Source organism: Phascolarctos cinereus, unplaced genomic scaffold, assembly GCF_003287225.1.
Source record: "Phascolarctos cinereus isolate Bilbo 61053 unplaced genomic scaffold, phaCin_HiC Scaffold_1;HRSCAF=81, whole genome shotgun sequence".
Classification (NCBI taxonomy): Eukaryota; Metazoa; Chordata; class Mammalia; order Diprotodontia; family Phascolarctidae; genus Phascolarctos; species Phascolarctos cinereus.
Genome location: NW_027555514.1, coordinates 37,248,571 through 37,268,306, shown reverse-complemented (window position 1 = coordinate 37,268,306; position 19,736 = coordinate 37,248,571). Strand labels below are relative to the sequence as shown.

The 19,736-nt window shown below is 42.8% G+C and overlaps 1 protein-coding gene across 2 annotated transcripts in view; it reads right to left on the bottom strand.

Annotated features, from left to right (window-relative positions):
* RFTN1 (raftlin, lipid raft linker 1) overlaps positions 1 to 19,736 on the bottom strand; it is a 202,218-nt gene that overhangs the window by 88,724 nt on the left and 93,758 nt on the right. For both annotated transcript variants that reach the window (XM_020987219.2, XM_078151446.1), the window contains exon 4: positions 7,866 to 7,974. In XM_020987219.2, the coding sequence (XP_020842878.1) occupies positions 7,866 to 7,974 (109 nt within the window). The remainder of the gene's footprint in view (positions 1 to 7,865; positions 7,975 to 19,736) is intronic.

Sequence of the window (19,736 nt, the reverse complement as noted above, 5' to 3'; positions counted from 1 at the left end):
GCCCCAAACATTGAACCCACACTTCTAGGAACTTCAAGCATCTAAGCATATAACAAAGAGGCCTCCAGGTAAAAGGAGGAATGCAGATGAATGAACTCCCTTTTCTGCCTGAAGATTCTACTCCTCATCATCTCCTAAGGTTCCTCCCTATTCTAACCACCCAGGAAATGCTGGAGAGGTCACTGGGTCCTCATTGTGAAGATGACAACTCTGAATCCTAGAGACTGAGTGATGTGGCCAAGGTCACAGAGCTTACTGTCAGAACCAGGACCCAAGCTCCTCCTTTTTTAAATATCGTTCATCACTGAGCAGTTTATAGAAGGGGTGAGGGAAGGAGGAGGAGGAGGGAGGGTTAAAAACCATTTTTCTTTGATCCTGAATTAACGCCTTACCTTAATTAAAATTAGGCCTCTGTGATGAATCTGTAGAAATTAGGGTCTAAATCATCAACTATGGGGCAGAAAAGTAATGATGATTTAAGCACAGTGTGCAAAGTTTGGCAATCCTGGGAATTTCAGGTGTTCCTTGTCAACGCCAGGAGGTTCATAGAGGAAAAATCCATGGAGCTTTCTTTCTTGGGTGAAGACGACACTCAGCATCATGTTTAGGCTTTCTGAGGGTCACGCTGCCTCAACCGTGAGACAAACAGCTTCCTTTGTTATTTGGGTAACTCGGTTGCTGTGATAACTAATTCTCTCCCACAAGACACCACCTAATTCTTCCCACTGCCTCTTTTAAAGGGTTGGATTTTTATGTTCTTAGACATAGAGGGGCTGTCCCCCTCCCAGGCTAACTAAACAAACACTCTGCAACCAGTTTTCCCTCCCAAAAATGAGGTGGGGGATTGTACCTAACAGAGACCTGCTGAGGTCCTGACAACAACCATGGGATTTAGCTTCCTCTTCTGTGTCTCCAGTCAAACGTGTCCTGACGCCCAGCTCCAGCTAGGGTAAGAGCATTGTCCTCAGAAGAACCAGAAGCAATCTTGGGAATTATCTAGTCTAATCTTATTTCTGGATCCGGACTCTGCATTCAGAATCCAATCAAGACATTAATGATTGGTTTTAGGAAACCAAGCAGTTAATTAGAAGCCCCAAGTTGTAGTCATTATTTCTGACTAGCTGTGTGATTTGTGGTCGGTCAGTACGCATTAATTAAGTCCCTACTATGTGTCGGGCACTATATTAAGTGTTGGGGATACAAAGAAAGACCCTCTACCTCAAAAAGTCAGTCCCCACTCTGAAGGAGCTCACCATTTAATGGGGTAGACAACATAAAACCAACTATGTACAAATAAGATATACATAGGGTAAATTGAAGATAATTGCAGAAGGAAGTGGTGAAGGTTAAGGAGAACTGGGAAAAACCTGGAAAGACTTAGATGAACTGATGCAAGTGAAATGAGCAGCACCAGAACACTGTACCCAGTAACTGCAATATTACATGATGATCAACTGTGAATGATTTAGCTCTTCTCAGCGATACAATGATCTAAGACAATTCCAAAGGACTTATGAAGAAACATGCTATCTACCCCCAGAGAAAGAACTGATGGAGTCTGAATGCAGATCGAAGCATGCTTATTTTTACTTTATCTTTCTTGAGGGATTTTTTGGTCTCTGTTTTCTTTCACAACATGACCAATATGGAAGTATGTTTTATATGACTGCGTATGTCACACAAAATCATCTACATCAAATCAAAATCAAATAAAAAGTGTTCATATCAAATTGCTTGCCTTCTCAAGGTGGAGGAGGGAAGAGAAGGAGGGAATTTGGAACTCAAAATTTAAAAAAATGTTAAAAATTGTTTTTTACATGCAATTGGAAAAAATAAAATAAAAACAAAAAAAGTAAATGACAAATATGATGAATGCAAAGAAGCACGAAAGGACTTGAATCAGCGTATACTGGGTCAAACACTTCCAATAAAACAATACACAAGTGAGCACAACAGTGTAACAGGAAAGAACAGTAACAACAAAACTATTGCAGATGGGTGTTTCAAAATTGCAATGAATAAGTATGCCCCCGAAATAACAGACATTGGAAGGCAGCTCTCCCCTCCCCCACCACATGCTACTCTGCAGGGATGTAGGGGTGTGCGGGAGCAGGGGAGGGGGTCAGTGCCATGGTTATAGAACACTGCTTATAATTTTAGGTATTTTGTTTACTGATTGATTTTGCTGACTTTTTTCTTTCTCTTTTTTCTTTAGAAAAATCTGTTTCACAAGATTGTTCCCTCAGAGGGAATAAGGGGAGAGACAGAGGGCAAAATGTGGGTGAAATAAAAAACAAAATATATCGATGAAATTTATTTTAAAATTTTTTTAAAGAAAATGAAGATTCAGAGGCTCCCTGCTGGTTCCAGAATAAAATACAAAAATCTCTTTGGCCTTTAACCTTCCATGACGTGGCTCCAACAAGTCTTTCTAAGATGATTTCACATTATTCCCCCTGAAATACTCCATACTCCAGCCCAATCCACCCACTGTCTGCTTTTAGCATTTAGTATCTGCACCCCCAACCCTACCCCCTTGTCAGCCTCCCTCTCGCCTCCACTTCTGGAAACCCTCAGCTCCTTCCCTTCAAGGCTCAGCTCCAATGCCTCCTCCAAGAAGACCCTTTCTGATTCCCATGCTCCCAACACCTCCACCCTCACCTCAAAATTACTGTGTCTTGAGGCAGCTTGGTGTTGCAGTGGATACAGCACCAGCTCTGGAGTCAGCAGGACCTGAGCTCAAATCCAGCCTCAGACACATAACACTCACTAGCTGTGTGACTTAGAGTAAGTCACTTAACCCCAAATGTCTCACCAAAAAAAAAAATACTGCATCTTTTTGGGTATATATTTGGCATTTAGTTGTCTGTGGACACAACTGCTTCTTCCCGGTAGAATGGAAGCTTCTTGAGGACAGAGACTGGTTCATTTTTCTCTTTGTAGCCCTCAGCCCCTAGAACAGAGCCTGGTTAAGTGCATGCTACGTGCGCAGCTAAATTAAACTGAATGAAATCCAGATTAAATTCTGCTCCCAAGCCTTCGTTAAGCAGGAATTCATTCCGCACAGTTTCTGCCTCTAAAACCTTCCCAGCCCCCTCCCAGGAGGATTCTTCTCCAGGACTTGGAAGGATCCCTACATGTCTGTGCCCAGCCCTGGGACTGAAACATTTGGTGGCCCCCTGAAGTCCTCGGCATAAAGAGCCGCTAGAATGGAACACAACAGGGTGGGAATGATAAAAACCCCGAGGCAGATTTCATACCCGGATTTGATATGATCTGCTTCCTCTGGAGCTAAATATTGTATTGTCCACAATGGCCGGACCACATCTGAAGGAATACCATCATCAATCTGTGAAAATTCATTCTAAGGGGCAGAGGAGGGGGCATAAAAATAAGGGTAAGGAGGGGCTAGGAAATCATCTAACACTGTGCTAATTTTATATGACACAGAAATTAGTTTTCCTCATTGTGGGAAACACTGACTGACCCCCCCCCCACCCCACTACCACCACCACCACCCTCTCCTCCTTCCTCTCCCTCCCTCTGCTGTCCAAGTGTTCAGCTAATTTAAACCATTTGCTTAGAAAAATAATACTATGGCATTGTTCTCTCAAGGAAGAAAAAAAAAAGCCCAATGGTTTCCAGCTTCTATCTGATGTGCAGAGAACGGTAGATGCATAGACCAAATGTACGGTGACAAAATGCGTTAATTACCATCTCATCCAGAGAGGCCTCTTTTGTCAGAGCTACAAGTCATAATTTCACACAAAATAATGACCCAGATAAAGAGTAATGACTTCCAGCTACAGCAGCCACTAACGCGGGATCATTTTCTCATAACGGAATGGCAATTAACCAGTGTCACCGCTATATAGAAACAGGGACCAAGCTATTCATTAAGCAATTAAAATGAAAATATGAATCCTTCTGGGGACATTTAATTTCTGTAAACGTGCCCATCACTGGGGGCTATGAGCTCGGATGTCTGTCTAGTTCTATTCACACATGCACAAAATTCTTTACAATGGAGGAGAGTTGCTGACTTTGGAGAGAGGGAGAGGGCAGTGGGCTCCCCTCTCCTCCCAGTTGCTGGACTCTCTTTAAGCCCCTTCTGACAACAGAGAAAAGAGATGAAGAACCAAGGAGGACTCTTCCTTTTCCCTTTTAACCCTGAAATGGGCTAAAATGCCCAAAAAGTCCTGAAATGGACAAACACACAGGCAGGAAGATCTCGGTCCATCAATTTCAACCCCATGTCCATCAAGCAGAGAGAGGGAGGGCAGGAACTCTACCATACCCCAGGGGTCAGAGGCAGCACATTCCTTCTACTTCTAACCATCCATCATGAAATGAACTCTTTATAGCCACTGGCCGCCATCTTTACTTATCTCCTACTGAAAGCAGCACAGAGTCTCAAATCCAAGGGTTCTAGACAACTTCCCTCTCCTAAATTTCAATATTTGGGGCAAATTTATTAGGAAGTCTAGGCCTTAGTATCTGCCATATTTTTAGTGGAAAACTATCTACCTAACATCTATCTTCCAATCACCTATCTCCCAAGAGTGTGGCAGGGCTTTAACGAGCCAATTAGTTAAATCAAATTCAAGAAGGAGAAAAACCAAGATGATGGTAGCATTGAGTCAAAGCATTTTGTAAATAAATGTAGTGTGAACTCCATTATAAAAACAACTTAGGAGCTATTTTATAATGAGCTGTTCACAGCTCCATCTACATTGTGTTCGAACAAGGTCCCCCAGATCCATAGGGAAGCCTGGGCAGTCTCCCATTCTACAACATGATATACCCACAATGCAGGGGGTTTCTCACAGCGCTGGGACGTTGTTTAGTAAAGCTCTAAAAAATAATCTCTTACTCAAAAGGGCAGTGGTAAGCCCAGAAAAGTGAATTTAAATTCTTAAATTTCCTGATGACAGGTGAAAAGTGGCTTTGGCTAGGAAGGGGGCCTTGCCCTGCGGACGTTTATCGCAGCCCAGACAGGTTTAGACCTGGGCTGCATACCCTGGAGAAAGGTCATAGCTGCTGGCAGAAAGAAGTCAACCGTGTGCACCTTGCCCCAACCTGCCTGTCCATCCCCCACACAGCAGGTAACTCCTCGTGATGGGGAGAGTGCCAATAAAGTCAAAGGGACCACAATTTTCTCTGCCCTGATTACTAGCCCAATGTAAGGTAGCAACACACAAGGCAGGTGGTGGAGAGTCCCAGAATTTAGGGGTGCTGAGAGGCTATCTTTTTTATTCAGTCATTTCAGTTGTGTCCGACTCTTTGTGACCCCATTTGGAGTTTTCTTGACAAAGATACAGGAGTGGTTTGCCATTTCATTCTCCAGATGGTTTTACAGATGAGGAAACTGAGGCAAACTGGATGAAGTGACTTGCCCAGGGTCACACAGCTAGTAAGTGTCTGAGGCTAGATTTGAACTCAGGAAGATGAGTCTTTCTGACTCCAGGCCCTGAAGTCTAACCACTACACCACCTGGCTGCCCTCAGAGGCTACCCAGTCTGACCCATACTTGACTGAGAATCCCTTCTCCAATATGCCCACTGAGTCGCCATCCAGCCTTTGACCAAAGATGTCCAATAAAAAGAACCCTGCTACCTCCCCAGGCACCCTGTGCTACTTGGTAATTTTTCCAATTATTAGGGAGTTTTTCCTTATATCAAACCTAAGTTTACCCATTGTTCAAATTGTGAAATAGGAGAGGTGGGTTGAAATAACTCACAGGGAGGAGAAAAGGCCTAAGTATGGAGTAGGCAGGGTTTGTCTTCCTTTAAATCCACACAGAAGAATGTCTAGCGCCCCTCCAATCCTATCCAACAATCATTTATTAAGCACCTACCAGGCATGAAGTGTCTGCTAGGCTCTATGGATGTAACCACAAAAGAGAAAAAAAAAAACCAGCTGCAGGCCTAAAGATCATCCCATTAGAGTGTAAGCTCCTTGAGGGCACAAACTGTCTTTTGCCTCTTTTTGTATCCTCAGCACTTAGCACAGTGCCTGACACATAGTAGGTGCTTAATAAATGCTTGTTGGATAGGACTGGAGTGTTGCTAAGTGTTCTTCTGTGTAGATTTAAGAGAAGACATTTAAGTCAGAGTAAGTGACTGACTGACATGTGTACGGTTCGGGGGACTCATACTGTTGAATACTTCATCCTGAGCATCTCTCTGAGAAAGACCCCAAGATCTCTTTCAACAAACCACCATGGGAGCATGACTTCCTCAGTCAGCACTTCTGAAATTAACTGAGCCCAAGTGTAAGACTATACATTTAATCCCACTGAATTTCTCCTTATCAGACTCAGCTCAATGCTCTAGCCTGCCAAGATCCTTTCAGTTCTTCATTCTGTCACCTTGTGTGTTAGCCAGCCCCTCTCCTATTCCAACCCTAGCTTTGAGTCCAGTGACTCAAGGAGGATGAGGCAGGAAACTGAGTTTAACCTACTGGACTCAGGCCATGCAAAAATACAAAACTTTACATGGTGTGAACTGCTTTTGTCCATCTTACCAATTAACATCTGTCCTATGAGACAGGGCCAGCCAGGCAATGTTCCAGTTTGGCTAAGACAAAAATAACAACAACAAAATACCTCCAAAACATTTTTCAAAGTCTAATTTAGACATAGCCTTACTCCCTCCATCCTAACCACTGCTGCTCCATAAAAAACACAAGTGGCCTATGACCTTTTTACACAACTATTTTCTAGAATTTTCCCTTATTACTCAGGTTATAGACCAAATTCCATTCTCAGGATGTGTGCACACTGGAAAATTAAAGTACTTGATTTCCAAAAATTCCAAAGAGCAGCATGTTCAACAAACAAAAAAAATGATTTGTAGAAACACCGCCTTCTGATTGGTGGCATCTATATACGAAAGCAGGACCATAACCTTCCCTTTTACAAATAATAAACATGGTCCTCAGCTCTCCTGGTGCACCTGTCAACAACTCCATTGTGAGTGATTACCAACTCCTATAGCACACTGCTGAAGTGTGAAATTAGGTAGTGCAGTGGGTAAAATCCAGCATCAGCATCCTCCAGAGGGAGTGGGACCTTATGGTAGAGAAAAGTAAAGAGGGAGCTAAGAAAAGCAATGAGAATCTACAGAAAACCAGGAAATGGCTGCCAACATCTTAGTACTCACAGCACCATCTAAACTACACCATGGCGCCTTATGGCATTAGGAGAGCATTTACATTAGGAGAATTTAAGCCTTTTGAGGGCAAGGACCCTCTGACTTTCCTATCTGTATGCCTCAGGACCGAGCATGGTGCCTGACATGTAGGTGTTTAAATGCTCACAGATATACTGAGGTTCTGATTAGTGTGAAAAGTGAATCCCATGAAGCATCTGAATTTGCACTATTTGAAGTTATAATTAAGTAAATCAGTTCCAGCCCAGTGGAAACATTTGGTACAAATACAAATTAAACTCCGGTCTTCCTAACTTCAGGTCTAGTACCCCAGCTCTCTGGTAGATTGCTTGATTCAACATTTATTAAGTGCCTACTGCATGCCAGCTACTGAACTAAGGCACAAATTAAATAGTCCCCATCCTCAGCGAGCTAATCATGAGACATCACCAGCCTTGACCTTCAAGGAGGTGAGAGGATCAACTGATATTCTACAAACACAGCTATTTCCACGGGTCTATTTTGTACCCAACATCCTTAGATGAATCCAGGACCAGGCTGGCCCTGATGTGGCCTCTAGAGAAGAGAGCGGGGAAATTCCAGGAAGTTTTCCTAACGCCATCCGACATTCAGTCAATCCTGATCTGCTCAGTGAGCGACAGCTACAACATGTAGGTAACACCGAATCGGTTTCTTCTCGGCCATGGTACTTACTTTCTTAATGAAATTCGGGATGATTTTCTGGTCTGTCAGGTGGTCCAAGCAGGAGCAGCAATCTAATTCCAAGATGTACCCTTCATTATGAAAATCATTTTTCTGAGATCTGATGAGAGAAGAAAAAGACACAAATTTAGATCCTATGCAAAGGGGAGAGACAGACAGATAATGAATAAGACTGAATCTTTGGGTCACTGGAGCAATTACTTTTTTAAATTTTTATTTAATTTTATTTTTTTTAATGATTAATTGGAAGTCAATGTTGAAAGCTATTACTTTCTTAAAAGTCATGGTTCACAAATGCCCCATTCTAGAAAACAATGACTGATGGGCAAAAACATGAAACCAACTAATGAGTGATATATTTATATAAGGTGTCCTCAAAGTCTTAGTGAAGATGCTAAGCAATTAAAGCTTTAAGTTTTAAGAAATTAAAAGCTAAATTTTAAGCTATTAAAACTTCAACTAGTACTAAGACTTTTGGGATACCCTGTACCTTTATATCCATCATCTGGTTTGAATCTCCTAGCAACTCCATGAAGCATGTACCACAGGCATTATTATCCCCAGACTACAGACAAAGAAACCAAGTCTCAGAGGTGAAGGGACTTGCCCGTTGTTATCCAGTCTGAAAATATCCAAGGCAGGATTTGAACCTGGATCTTCCTGGTTCCAAGCCTAGGACTCTATCCATTGCACCACATTGTCTCATGTAAATAAATATCCCTATGTACACAGTCGTGCGTAAATGAAATTGAGACCAGTGAAAAACAAAGTGGGAGAATGCTGCTCAAGACTTCAAGGACAATTTTCTCCAGGGTGCGTGTGTGTGTGCGTGTGTGCGTGCGTGCGTGCGTGTGTGTGTGTGTGTGTGTGTGTGTGTGTGTGTGTAAATCAGCATAAAGTCTTCCTGGAACATGATAAACACCTCCACCCTGGATGGGAACTGGTCCCTACATTCTCTGCATAGCAGAGCTGTCTGCATGCTCCAAGTGGCCCCGCATCAAAGATGGCCCTAGAGTGGCCCGAAAAGCTGGGTAACAGCCAGTGCCCTGGCCCAGAAGGGACATGTTGCCACCCACACCTCAACCTCTCTGGCTTCCTTTAAATCTCAACTAAATCCCCATCTTCTACAGGAAGCCTTCCCCAGCCCCTCTTAATTCCAGTGCTTTCCCTCTGTTAATTATTTCCTATTTAGTACATAGCTTCCTTTGCATATATTTGTTTTCATGTTATTTCCCCCATTTAGATTTCAAACCCCATGAGGGCACAGACTACCTTTTGCTTCTTTTTTCATCCCCAGTGCTTAGCGCAGTGGCCGGCATGTAGGCGCTTAATAAATTGTTTCCTGTTAGTTTATTATATATTTAAAAGGAATAGCAAGTTATACATAATAGATTTGCAGTTTCATATGCCATTATCTTTTTATTATACCATGTTATCAAAAGGCTTGTTTTGTTCCATAAATTTAAAATAAAATAAATTTTAAAAAATAAATGTTTATTGGATTGACTGATTGATTTGGGAGAAATTCCGTATATTCCACATGGAGACACATGGATATGGGCAGCTGCCTAGAGAGGGAACAAGTAAGTACCTACTATGTGCTGGGCAGAAATACCATCTTATTTGATAAATCACACAGGGTACCAGCTGCCAGCTATTTAACAATTCTTAGCTCTAGCTGGACAGAAACCCAAAGAAAGGGAGAAGAATAAGAAAGAAGAAATTGGTCATTGGTGCTTCCTCCCCCATCCCTACCCCACCATTACCTTGTGTCTGTTTGGCCTGTAAATTCCTATTCACGTACACATGTAATCTCCTCCAACAGAATGGAAGCTCTTTAAAGGTGGGGACGATTCCCTAGTCTTGGGAGCCTCATCACTTAACGCAGCGTATGGTGCATAACAGATGACTAATAAATGCTGACTGACTGACTCATTCTACAACCGAGGAAATCGTGCCTCATGTTCTAGCCTTTTGGTCTGACTGGTGAATATTTTAGAAACCCACACTCCCATATGTATTTTTCAAATATCAGCTCTGGAAGCCCCTATAGGATAAAGGCAGGCTACATGAAGAACTGCCCAATCCAGCATGTGAAAATTCTATTTCTAAGGATCTTCAATAATTAAGAGCGACTGATGAAGCATGTGAACCTTCGCCCGTTGGCATGGAACTTATAATTTACACAAGATCTGAAATGAAAATTAAAAGGGTGGGGAGAGAATGAATGAGAGCAAAGGGGGCAGAAAACACAGGAGGTGTCGGGAGGCATCTCAATGAAGAATGCATGGAAAACCATGAGCAAGAATCACAAGAGATGAAATGGTAGAAAGGGGCTACCACCTAGGTACAGATCAGCACCCTCTCTGAAACTCAGGACACCTAGAAAGTTGCCTTGGGGCACTAAGAGGTGACATCATTTGCGCAGGGTCACCCGGCCAGTGTATGTCAAAGGCAGATCTTGAACCCACATCTTCTTGACTCTGGGAATAGCTCGTTATCTCAAGGAGTCTGTCACTTTTAAAATGACCAGATGACTTATTCAAAATTGCACTCAAAAGTCTTCCCAACTCAAATTATAACCTCACAGGAGTGCGATTGGGATTTCTCCAAGTGAACTACACTGAAATTATACCCCAGTCCATTTTCTGGTAACAAAATCCAGAACCTTGGGACACTCATTTCAACCCTTTCCTGCTTTCATGGTTTAAATCTATAATCTGAATGTAAAGGACTAGAAGAAGAGGTAAGCTAAAAGAAAGGTAGGGAAAGAGCCCAGACATCCATATGGAAAGAAAAATCCTAGAAACAAAGAACATATTAGCAAAATGATAGCTTTAAAAAAAGAGCAGAAGGAGAAAGATATAATTTTTTGCATCCTTTATTTATTAGGTTTCTTTTCGCCCAGATCTGTGATTACACTGATGTTGGGAATTACCAGATGAGAAAACTCCCTCCACCAATGCAGACAGAAACCTTCTTCACAACTTAAAGTCTTTTGTTTTTTTTAAGGCAAGTGTTTGATCTGAGGCCAGATTTGAACTCAGGTCCTCCTGACTTCAGGGCCAGCACTCTATCCACTGTAGCACCTAGCTGCACCTCACAACTTAAAGTCTTAAGAAAGCTGCATGGACTATTGAGAGGTGAAGTGACTTGCCCAGGTTCATACATATCAGGGGCAGGATCTGAATGGAGGTTTTCCTGACTCTGAGGCCAGCTCTCTATTCCCTCCCTGACACTCCTTCTCTACCTGGTTTATTTAAAAAATGCCAAGGAAGAGAGGTTAAATGATCAATAGATTAATGTCTACAGGGAGACAGGTTTCCAGCGCTCCAGGGCTTTGTCTGTCCTCTGTGACTTTCTATTCAAAATGTTAACCAATGACTTGATGAGAGGCAGACATCAAATTTACAGGCAGTGCAACAGGTGAGAGAGGTAGCTAAGCTGTTAAGAAATTTGGGGGGCTTGGAGGCTCACACGGCAAAACAAGGATTTCCTCCCGATCCACACTCCCTACAGCCACTCCCCTCAGTGATAACTGAGGAACTCAAAGGTTGGCAGACATACCCTGTCATCAGGCCACTTGTATAACACTCATATGAACACTGCTTGCTTCCCCACGACAGTAACAGAATTAGGACTGCTATCAACCACCCCTGAGCTTTCCTAGAAGAGACTGAAAGTGCCAGCCCCCGAACCAGGGATGAGCTCTTGAGGGCTGCAGTCTTTTGTCTCTGGAGTTCCTAGTGTGTGACAGAGCTTTGGGGCAGCTTGGGAAGTGACTGACACCTTTCCTGGAGGAGACAAAACTTAGGGGAACGAGAAGGAAAGCCAAAGTACTCCCAGTGCCTCTCCCTGAAGGTGGGTTAGGCTCTCTGATGTGTGACCCTGAGCAAAACACTCAACCTGTCTGCCTCAGCTTTCTCACTTATAAAATAAGGATAATAACAGCCCCTATCTCACAGGATTATTGTAAGCATCAAGTAACAATGTTTGTAAAGTGATTAACATAGTACCCGGCACACAGTAGGTCCTTTATAAATGCCCCTTCCTTTCCCTCCCCCCTTTCTTTGTATCCTCAGTGCTTAGCACAGTGCCTGACAAATGGTCAGTGCTTAATACACAGTAGCTGATGGCCTACGGGAGGCAGGAACACCACCAGTAGTGGATGAGAGAGACTTGGGTGAGCCTTGGGTGAAGGCCAGGGGAAAGGAGGGATAGTACTCCCCACACAGGGTGAGAAATACATGCTCCAGGCCCTCCTATGTTATTTCCATCTTTGCTTAGGAAGGATCCGAATGAGGGGTGATGTTAGGACACATCCTCTTCACAACTCAGTGAATTACTAGTATGTCAGCAGAGTGACCTCCTCCTAAGAGACATCTGCTGTGAGTCCTGCAGGGGAGGAGGTCAATCCAAAAGAGTTTCCAGGAAAATATTTTCCATTAATCAATAAACATTCATATAAATTCCTACTATGGGAAACACTGGTTGCAGAGGTTCTCAAAATGTGGCCTGGAGACCCTCCCAGAGGGTGTTTGAAGGCAAAACTATTTTCATAATAATAACATGACGTTTTAATTTTTAATACAGTAAATAATGCTACCACTAACTCACATAAACAAAAGCTCTTTTTGGGGGAGGGTCCTCACCTATTTTTCAGAGTGTAAATGGGTCCTCCTGAGACTAAAAAGTTTGAGAACCTTTGGCATAGTGAAGAGAGAAAAGTGGCCTCAAAGCCAGGACAGCCTGGTTATCTCCTACCTCGGATGCATCCTGGCTGGGGGGTCCTGGGCAAAAGGTTTAACTCTCCCAGGGCTCCAGGAAACCCCCTAAGGCTTTAACTCGTACACAGCGTTTGCTTCAGTAGGAGAAGCTGAGTGAAATCACAGGCCCAGCCCCACCCATCCCTATGCTGTGAGCTAAGCTAGGCACTGAGGAGACAGAAGCAAAACAAGCCTCACTTTGGAGGAACTCACATTCTGCAGAGGAGCCAACATGTAGACGTATGTCAACACAAGACAGATCCATGAAATAAATGCAAGGTGATGGGGAAGTGGGTGGATTTCTTGAGAAAACTCCAGTTCGTAGAAGAAGCTACTGGCCTGCCACTGGAATGATGCTGAGATAATTTCTACTCAAAGTAAGGGCAACAAAAAATCAATTAAAGCAATAAAGAACAGAACTGCCATGCACAAAATGTAATTTACAGAGACTGAGTAGATTAACTGGAAGCCAAACTATCTTCTCCCTTCACCGATAGTTGAAGACTGCAGAGACGTTCTTTAATAAAATAAAGATGGCGTCTCAACAGATGCTTATGATATTGCTAATGATGAAAAGTATTCCCTCTGAAGGCAGACGGCAATGTTTTCCTTCCTCATCCCCCAAAAAGGGATTCCTACAAATCCATGGCCCTCTATTCCATCTACTAGTTTTTGGGAAGTCTCTGAACAGAGACTCAACTTAATTTAATTTCAGCCACCCTATCTGGGGAAGCAGGTGCAAAGAAACCTGTTCCTGTTTAATGAATACCTGTTGTGTTAAATGGTTTAACTTTAATTAATTAATCCATGCCCAGTTGTATTTGGAAATCATTAGGGTCCCTTTAAAAAGCCAACTTTTGAGTCACGATGAGTCACCAACTTGGGGTGGGGATTGAGAAGTAGCTGAGGCACACAAAACAGCCATTAACATCCATCATTCCATCAATCACAGAGCACTTACTAAGTGGTAACCATGTTCCAGGCACCGTGCTAAGCCCTGGGAATTCAAGGTTCAGAACACAAGGAAACCCGGGGCACACGATCAGAAAGCAAAGCCAGCCAGCTTTAGGGAGAGAACAGACTTACAATAAAGAAGGGAAGGCAGGGAAAATGGAAAACAGGTTTGGTCCAGTGGATGGAACTGAGCACCCCAAATCAGTAAAGTCTGATGGGTGTTGGGGGGGCTTTCATTTGGAAACAGGACCAGGCATTGGAGACAGGCAGCTCAGACCCTGGCCCTGGTGCTGATTCTTGCTAGCTGGGGGAAGGAAGACGCCTGAGGAAAATGGATTTCAGCTGTTTTGCTGGTCTTGATCTGATAGGGTGACTCAATGGGATGTAGGCTTCTTCCCACTGGGGGCAGAGGGGCTGCTTTGGTCCCTACAGAGTCTCAGGGTAACCTCCTCAGGAATCAAAAGTCTCTGTTTGGCACTATTTTAAAATTTTATTTTGTTTGACAAATGAATTAATTATTATAGATTTCTTTTTACCTAAGCATTGGCAAGGCCTTTCCCAACTTCAATGCTACTATTTTCATCTTGAATGGGGCACAGTGTTCTGTGTCTAAACCACTGAGTCTGTTGTGACCCCTAAGAAAGAGGCACCACCCACTCACTACCTGATGGCAGGGCTATGGACATCTCCTACAGGAGAAAATATTGTGCGCCCAAACCTTGATCAATAGTGGGAATGTCATAATTTCTTAAACAGTACTAAGCCCTGAGATACTGTAAGTAACCCAAAGCCTCCCCAACATAAGACTACTAGTCCTAGCTGTTTTTCAGCACTGTCTAGGAAAATTACTTCTGCTACACTGGACAAGTTAGCATTTATGAAGCACCTACTATGTGCTGATCAGAAATTAGGGGGGGGTTTAAAGGGGAGGCGTTCCCCCCAAATGCTCATGACATCTAGTGAAGAACGGAAGTATAAGCTAGAACTTTCCATTTAAAAGCACATTTAAAAGAGGGCATTTATCTACCAATCACTACCGAGAAGCATTTATTAAGCACCTACTATGTGCCAGGCACTGTGCTAAATGCTAAGAACGCAATTCAAAAATGAACCAATCCCAGAACTCATGAAGTTTCCATTCCATCCAGTGGAATAAATATAGAAATAGGTAGGGAATAAATATAAAATTAGTACAAGGTAGTTAGAGAGACAGGGGGCTAGTAGTCAAGGGGATCAAGATAGGCTTCATACAGAAGGCAGTGTTTTTCAGTTGACTCCTGAAGAAAGTAAGGGATTCCAGAAGGCAGAGATGAGGAGAGAGGGAGTTCCAGGCAGGAGGGATGGCTGGAAACAGGAGATGCCGCGCCATATCTGAACAGCAGAGAGGAAGCCAATCTGGCTGGTCCGTAGATCAATCAATCAATCAATAAATATTTATTAAGCACCTATTATGTGCCAGGCATATGCTAAGCGTTGAGGATACAAAAGGAGGTAAAAGACAGTTTGTGCCCTCAAAGAGCTTCCAATGTAATAGAGTGTGGAAAGGGGAGTAACATGCAATGAGGATGTTTCCATGGTAAACAAAGGGTGCTCCCCGCCTTGTTTTCTCCCTAGTCCTTTTATGTTTTGTTTTGTTTTTGTTTTTTTAGGCAATTGGGGTTAAGTGACTTGCCCAGGGTCACACAGCTAGTAAGTGTCAAGTGTTTGGTCTGAGGCCGGATTTGAACTCAGGTACTCCTGACTTCAGGGCCGGTGCTCTGTCCTCTGTGCCACCTAGCTGCCCCTCCTAGTCCTTTTATGTCTTGTAACTTCTGCACAGCTAGATGAGTTAGAGATTAGCTATACTGGACTAGTGGACTCTATATAATTCTTAAAATAAGTCTGGGCTCCAGAAGGTTGAAAAGACCTCTCCTAACTTCAATATGAGACAAAGAAGGGAAGCCACAACACTGGAAGTCATCTGGTGTAGCGGTTAGAACACAGATCTGGGTTCAAATCTGCCATTAGACACTTAACAGCTGTGTGGCCCTAAGCAAGTCACAACCTCTAAAAGCTTCAGTTTCCTTCCCTATAAAACAAAGGAGTCAGACATGAAGACCTCTAGGGTGTTCTTCTAGCTCTAAATCTATGATTCTATCAATGCAAAAACACCACACTTGTCAAAGCACCCATGTATGGAAAAGGCGGGAGAAATCAGAGTTACTAAAAATTGAAATACAAGATCTCTCAATGAAAGAGAGCTCCAGATTCTCCTGACTGCCACAACTGTTACATTCCCAAAGATCCTTTATTATCCCCAAATTAATGGGACAGGGCAGATGTTACACTGACATGTGGCCAGCTGGGTGCTGAGCAATGGATAGGACAGTTCTTCATGTATGCCCACCTCACAGACTCGTTTTCTTTAAAACTCATGTGATCTCTTACAGGGGGCTTCTTCCTACTTGCTGGCACTCTGCCCTTCTCCCTCCCCAAATTAAAATGGCTAGTTTTGTATTTACTTATCTGCATAGATGTTTTCTCCTATTGGAATGTAAGCTACTTGAGGACAGGAACTATCCTGGGTTTTTGCCTTACACTCCCATTCTTGAATGGCATCAGAATTTGGAAGATCCCAAAGATACTGATTTCTCTAAGTCTGTCTCCTTACTTCCTCTGACCTAAAGTTATGCCCAAACACAATGCCTACCACACAGTCAGCACCTAAAATACTTTTTGTATTAAATGAAAGGAAAGGTGGTCCTTAATATGAGAAAAAAATCCACCAAATGACCAATCTGTTTGCTCATTAAGATCATATACTACTATACTCGCAGAATGTGAGCACTGCAAGGTATCTGGGAGATTATCCATCCACCCCAATCCCCTCGCTTTGCAGATGGGAAATGGAGGTCTGCAGAGGCTTGTTTCTGCCATTAAATGACCCTACCTACTTCTCAGCACTTGGCTATTAGGGTGGTCCAAAAAAGCTTACTTGGCTGTTACGAAGACTTATTCAGCACACACTGTGTTGACACAGCCTATGTGTTTGTACCGTTGCTGGGGACATAATCTTTGTTATGCTATTCAACCATGGCTATTTTCCAAGATGCCATAATGAAAGAGTAAGCTATTCTTCCTAGCACTTGAAATATTTCAAATTATCAGTTGGCTTGAACGTTTTCAAGAATCTCGAGAGTGACAGTCTTTATTCCCAAATAGGGTTCTGATAAAACAAGCCTTAGAGACGGTGAGACGTTGTGCTTGCTCTGGACACGTGGAGCAGATCTGGGAAGAGCTGAACGGACCCACAGCAAGGCTTCTGGACAGTAATTATTCTAACAAAAGACACTAAAGGGTCTATTTTTAAATAATAAACATGTAACAGATCTCATGCAAGCCCATAAATCCCTCAGACACCCGTCAAAGCACCCAGTTTAAACAATGTCCTCGTTTTCCCATGCCTTCAACTGCAAGTCAGAATATGTGTATGTGGGAAAGCCAGAGGGGCAAGAATGTGTGGGCAGATCAATAGACTTGTTTGGGGTTTTATTTTTGGCCTCATTTGTGAATAATTAGAAATTGATGGAGGCAAACAAAAGTCTAAATTGCTAGGCAATTTTCTAACCAGGGAAAAAAAATGGCAGGATGCAGATGATGGGTCAAGTTCTCAATCTCTTGGAAGCAAGAGGAAAACTAATTAGCTCTTCAAAGAAATTTCACAATCAACCAGAGAAGGTGCTCTTATAGGGTTCATAAACTTGTTTTTGTTTTTAGTATTCTGATAGCAGTAATTCAATGATTGCTTTTCTTTGTAATTCAATGTATTTCATTGTATACATTTATATACATTAACCTGAGAAGAAGTCTATAGGGTCGATCAGATTTCCAAAGAGGTCCATGACACAGACATACACCTTGGACTACAGTGATATGTTTCACAAAACAGAGAAAGGGAGACAGGCCACAGATTCCAAAGGATATTTGGTCTAGGTCATCCAGCACTAATTGTAAAGGATTCCATCATAGAGATTGCCTGTCTATGGGTCATGGAGAGCCACAATCTCAAGAGAGTCAAAACGACAGGTCAGTAACAAGACAACGGAGAGATGTACGTGTAAACAGGCTATTACACAGTCTTATCAAACTCCAAGTATGAAGTGGGCCTAAAAGGCAGAGGACAAGGGATAGTGGATGGACCACCCCTCTGTTACAATGATACCTATGCAACATCAAGAGATTTAGAGGAAGACACCCAGCACACGTGGTGTGCCCCTAGGAATAACTGATAGAAAAGGGCCACACAGGAGGAAAGGGCAAGGCTTAGTACAACCCAGAGTTGGCTATCCTACCTCAAACAAACTAACTGCACTCAGTGAGTTTAAAGTGTTTCAACACAAGATCAACTTATAGGAGGCAGCAGAAAAACCCCCCAAAGTGACTAACTGTATGAAGGATGTCATGAGACTTGAAAAGTATGAGGTGGAAATCAGAAAAAGTCCATACAACGTTTCACTACCTTTTTTATTCCCTGCCCTGTCCCCAACACCCCCACTACTTCCTCTTCTATCAGCACACAATGACAACATTTTGGAACGACCACAACACTCCATAAAAAAGGATGATGTCACCGCCAAGGGGGCTCACATAAAGAACCAAAGAGCATAACATAGGTCGTGGCTGATCCCACCATGGGCATCCAACCGTCTCCCAAACCCTGGCACGGATTCTAGATAAACCAGTGGCCAAAGCCATACTCTAACTGAAGCTATTTGGGCCATTTGTCATTTCCTGTCCAGATGTTTGCAGTTAGGCCCCCTTTCATGGTAGATAAACCATTAGCAGCTGTGTAGTCTGAGGATTTATTTATTAAGAGACAAAAAAAGGGGAAAAAACCCATCATCTTTAATGTCTCCTACATGCTGTAGCCACTAAGGGCTTTCCACTCCCACAAAATTGTGAAATGGGAAAAAGGGGAGGAGGGGTAGAAAAGGGGAATGGAAATCCAGTGACCAGGAACAGGTTTCTAGCAAAGTTCTATTTCCCTGGAACCCTGCAAAAGGCTGTCCACATTCAATTATGAGAAGTAATGCATGTCTACTGATGTGTTTCTTCATAGATCTCATTTACCTTAATATCTTCTACTGAATAAGAGAGTATTCCTAGATCACAACGGTGAGGGGGTGCCATTTTTGGGTATTCCTGGATCAAAACTAGGAAAGAGGGCACTATCTGTGTATTCCTGGCTCATAACGGTGAGACAGGGCACTATCTTTAGATATTCCTAGCTCACAACAGTGAGAAGGGACGCCATCTTTGGGTATTCCTGGCTCACAACAGTGAGGGAGGTGCCATCTTCAAACCATCCCACAGAAAAGTCATTTTTATAACAATCTATAGAGGCAGAAATGGTCTCACCTCAGGTGTCCCAGTGGACCAAGTCCAGGTATATGAAATTCATAGGCACCTGGGAGGAAGCCACCTGTCTACCTGCACATAACTTCTAAGTGCCAATTTTGCTAATCATCCCTAAGGTTCATTTTTATTCAGGTTATTTTTTTTCCTTCTCCAATTCTCACACAGTTGTTCTGTCCCAGATCCCCGACATCAATTTCTATCAGACATGCCCCTATTATAAATTGCTTTAAGAGAGAAAAAGACCTCTTTATGCAAAAATGTTTATAGCAGCTCTTTCTGTGGGGACTAGGAATTAGAAATCGAGCTTTTACATTAAGGGACCACAGGGCATGGAATACAATATTCCAGAGGGCAAAAGGGATAGGACTACAACCAAGAATCACCCACCCAGCAAAACCCGAATATAATCCTTCAGGTTAAAAAATGGTCATTCAATGAAACAGGGGACTTTGAAGCATTCCTGAGGAAAAGACCAGAGCTGAATAGAAGATTTGACTTTCAAATACAAGACTCAAGTGAAATGTGGAAAAGGTAAACAGGTAAGAGAAATCATAAGAGACTTATTAAGGTTGGACTGTTTACATTCCTGCATGGAAAGATGATATTTGTAACTCATGAGTCCTTTGTCAGTATTGGGGTAGTGGGAAGGAAAAAAATTATATGTTTGTATGCATAGATAGAGGACACAGGGTGAGTTGAAGATGAAGGGATGATACCTTGAAAATAAAATTAAGGGGTGAGAGAG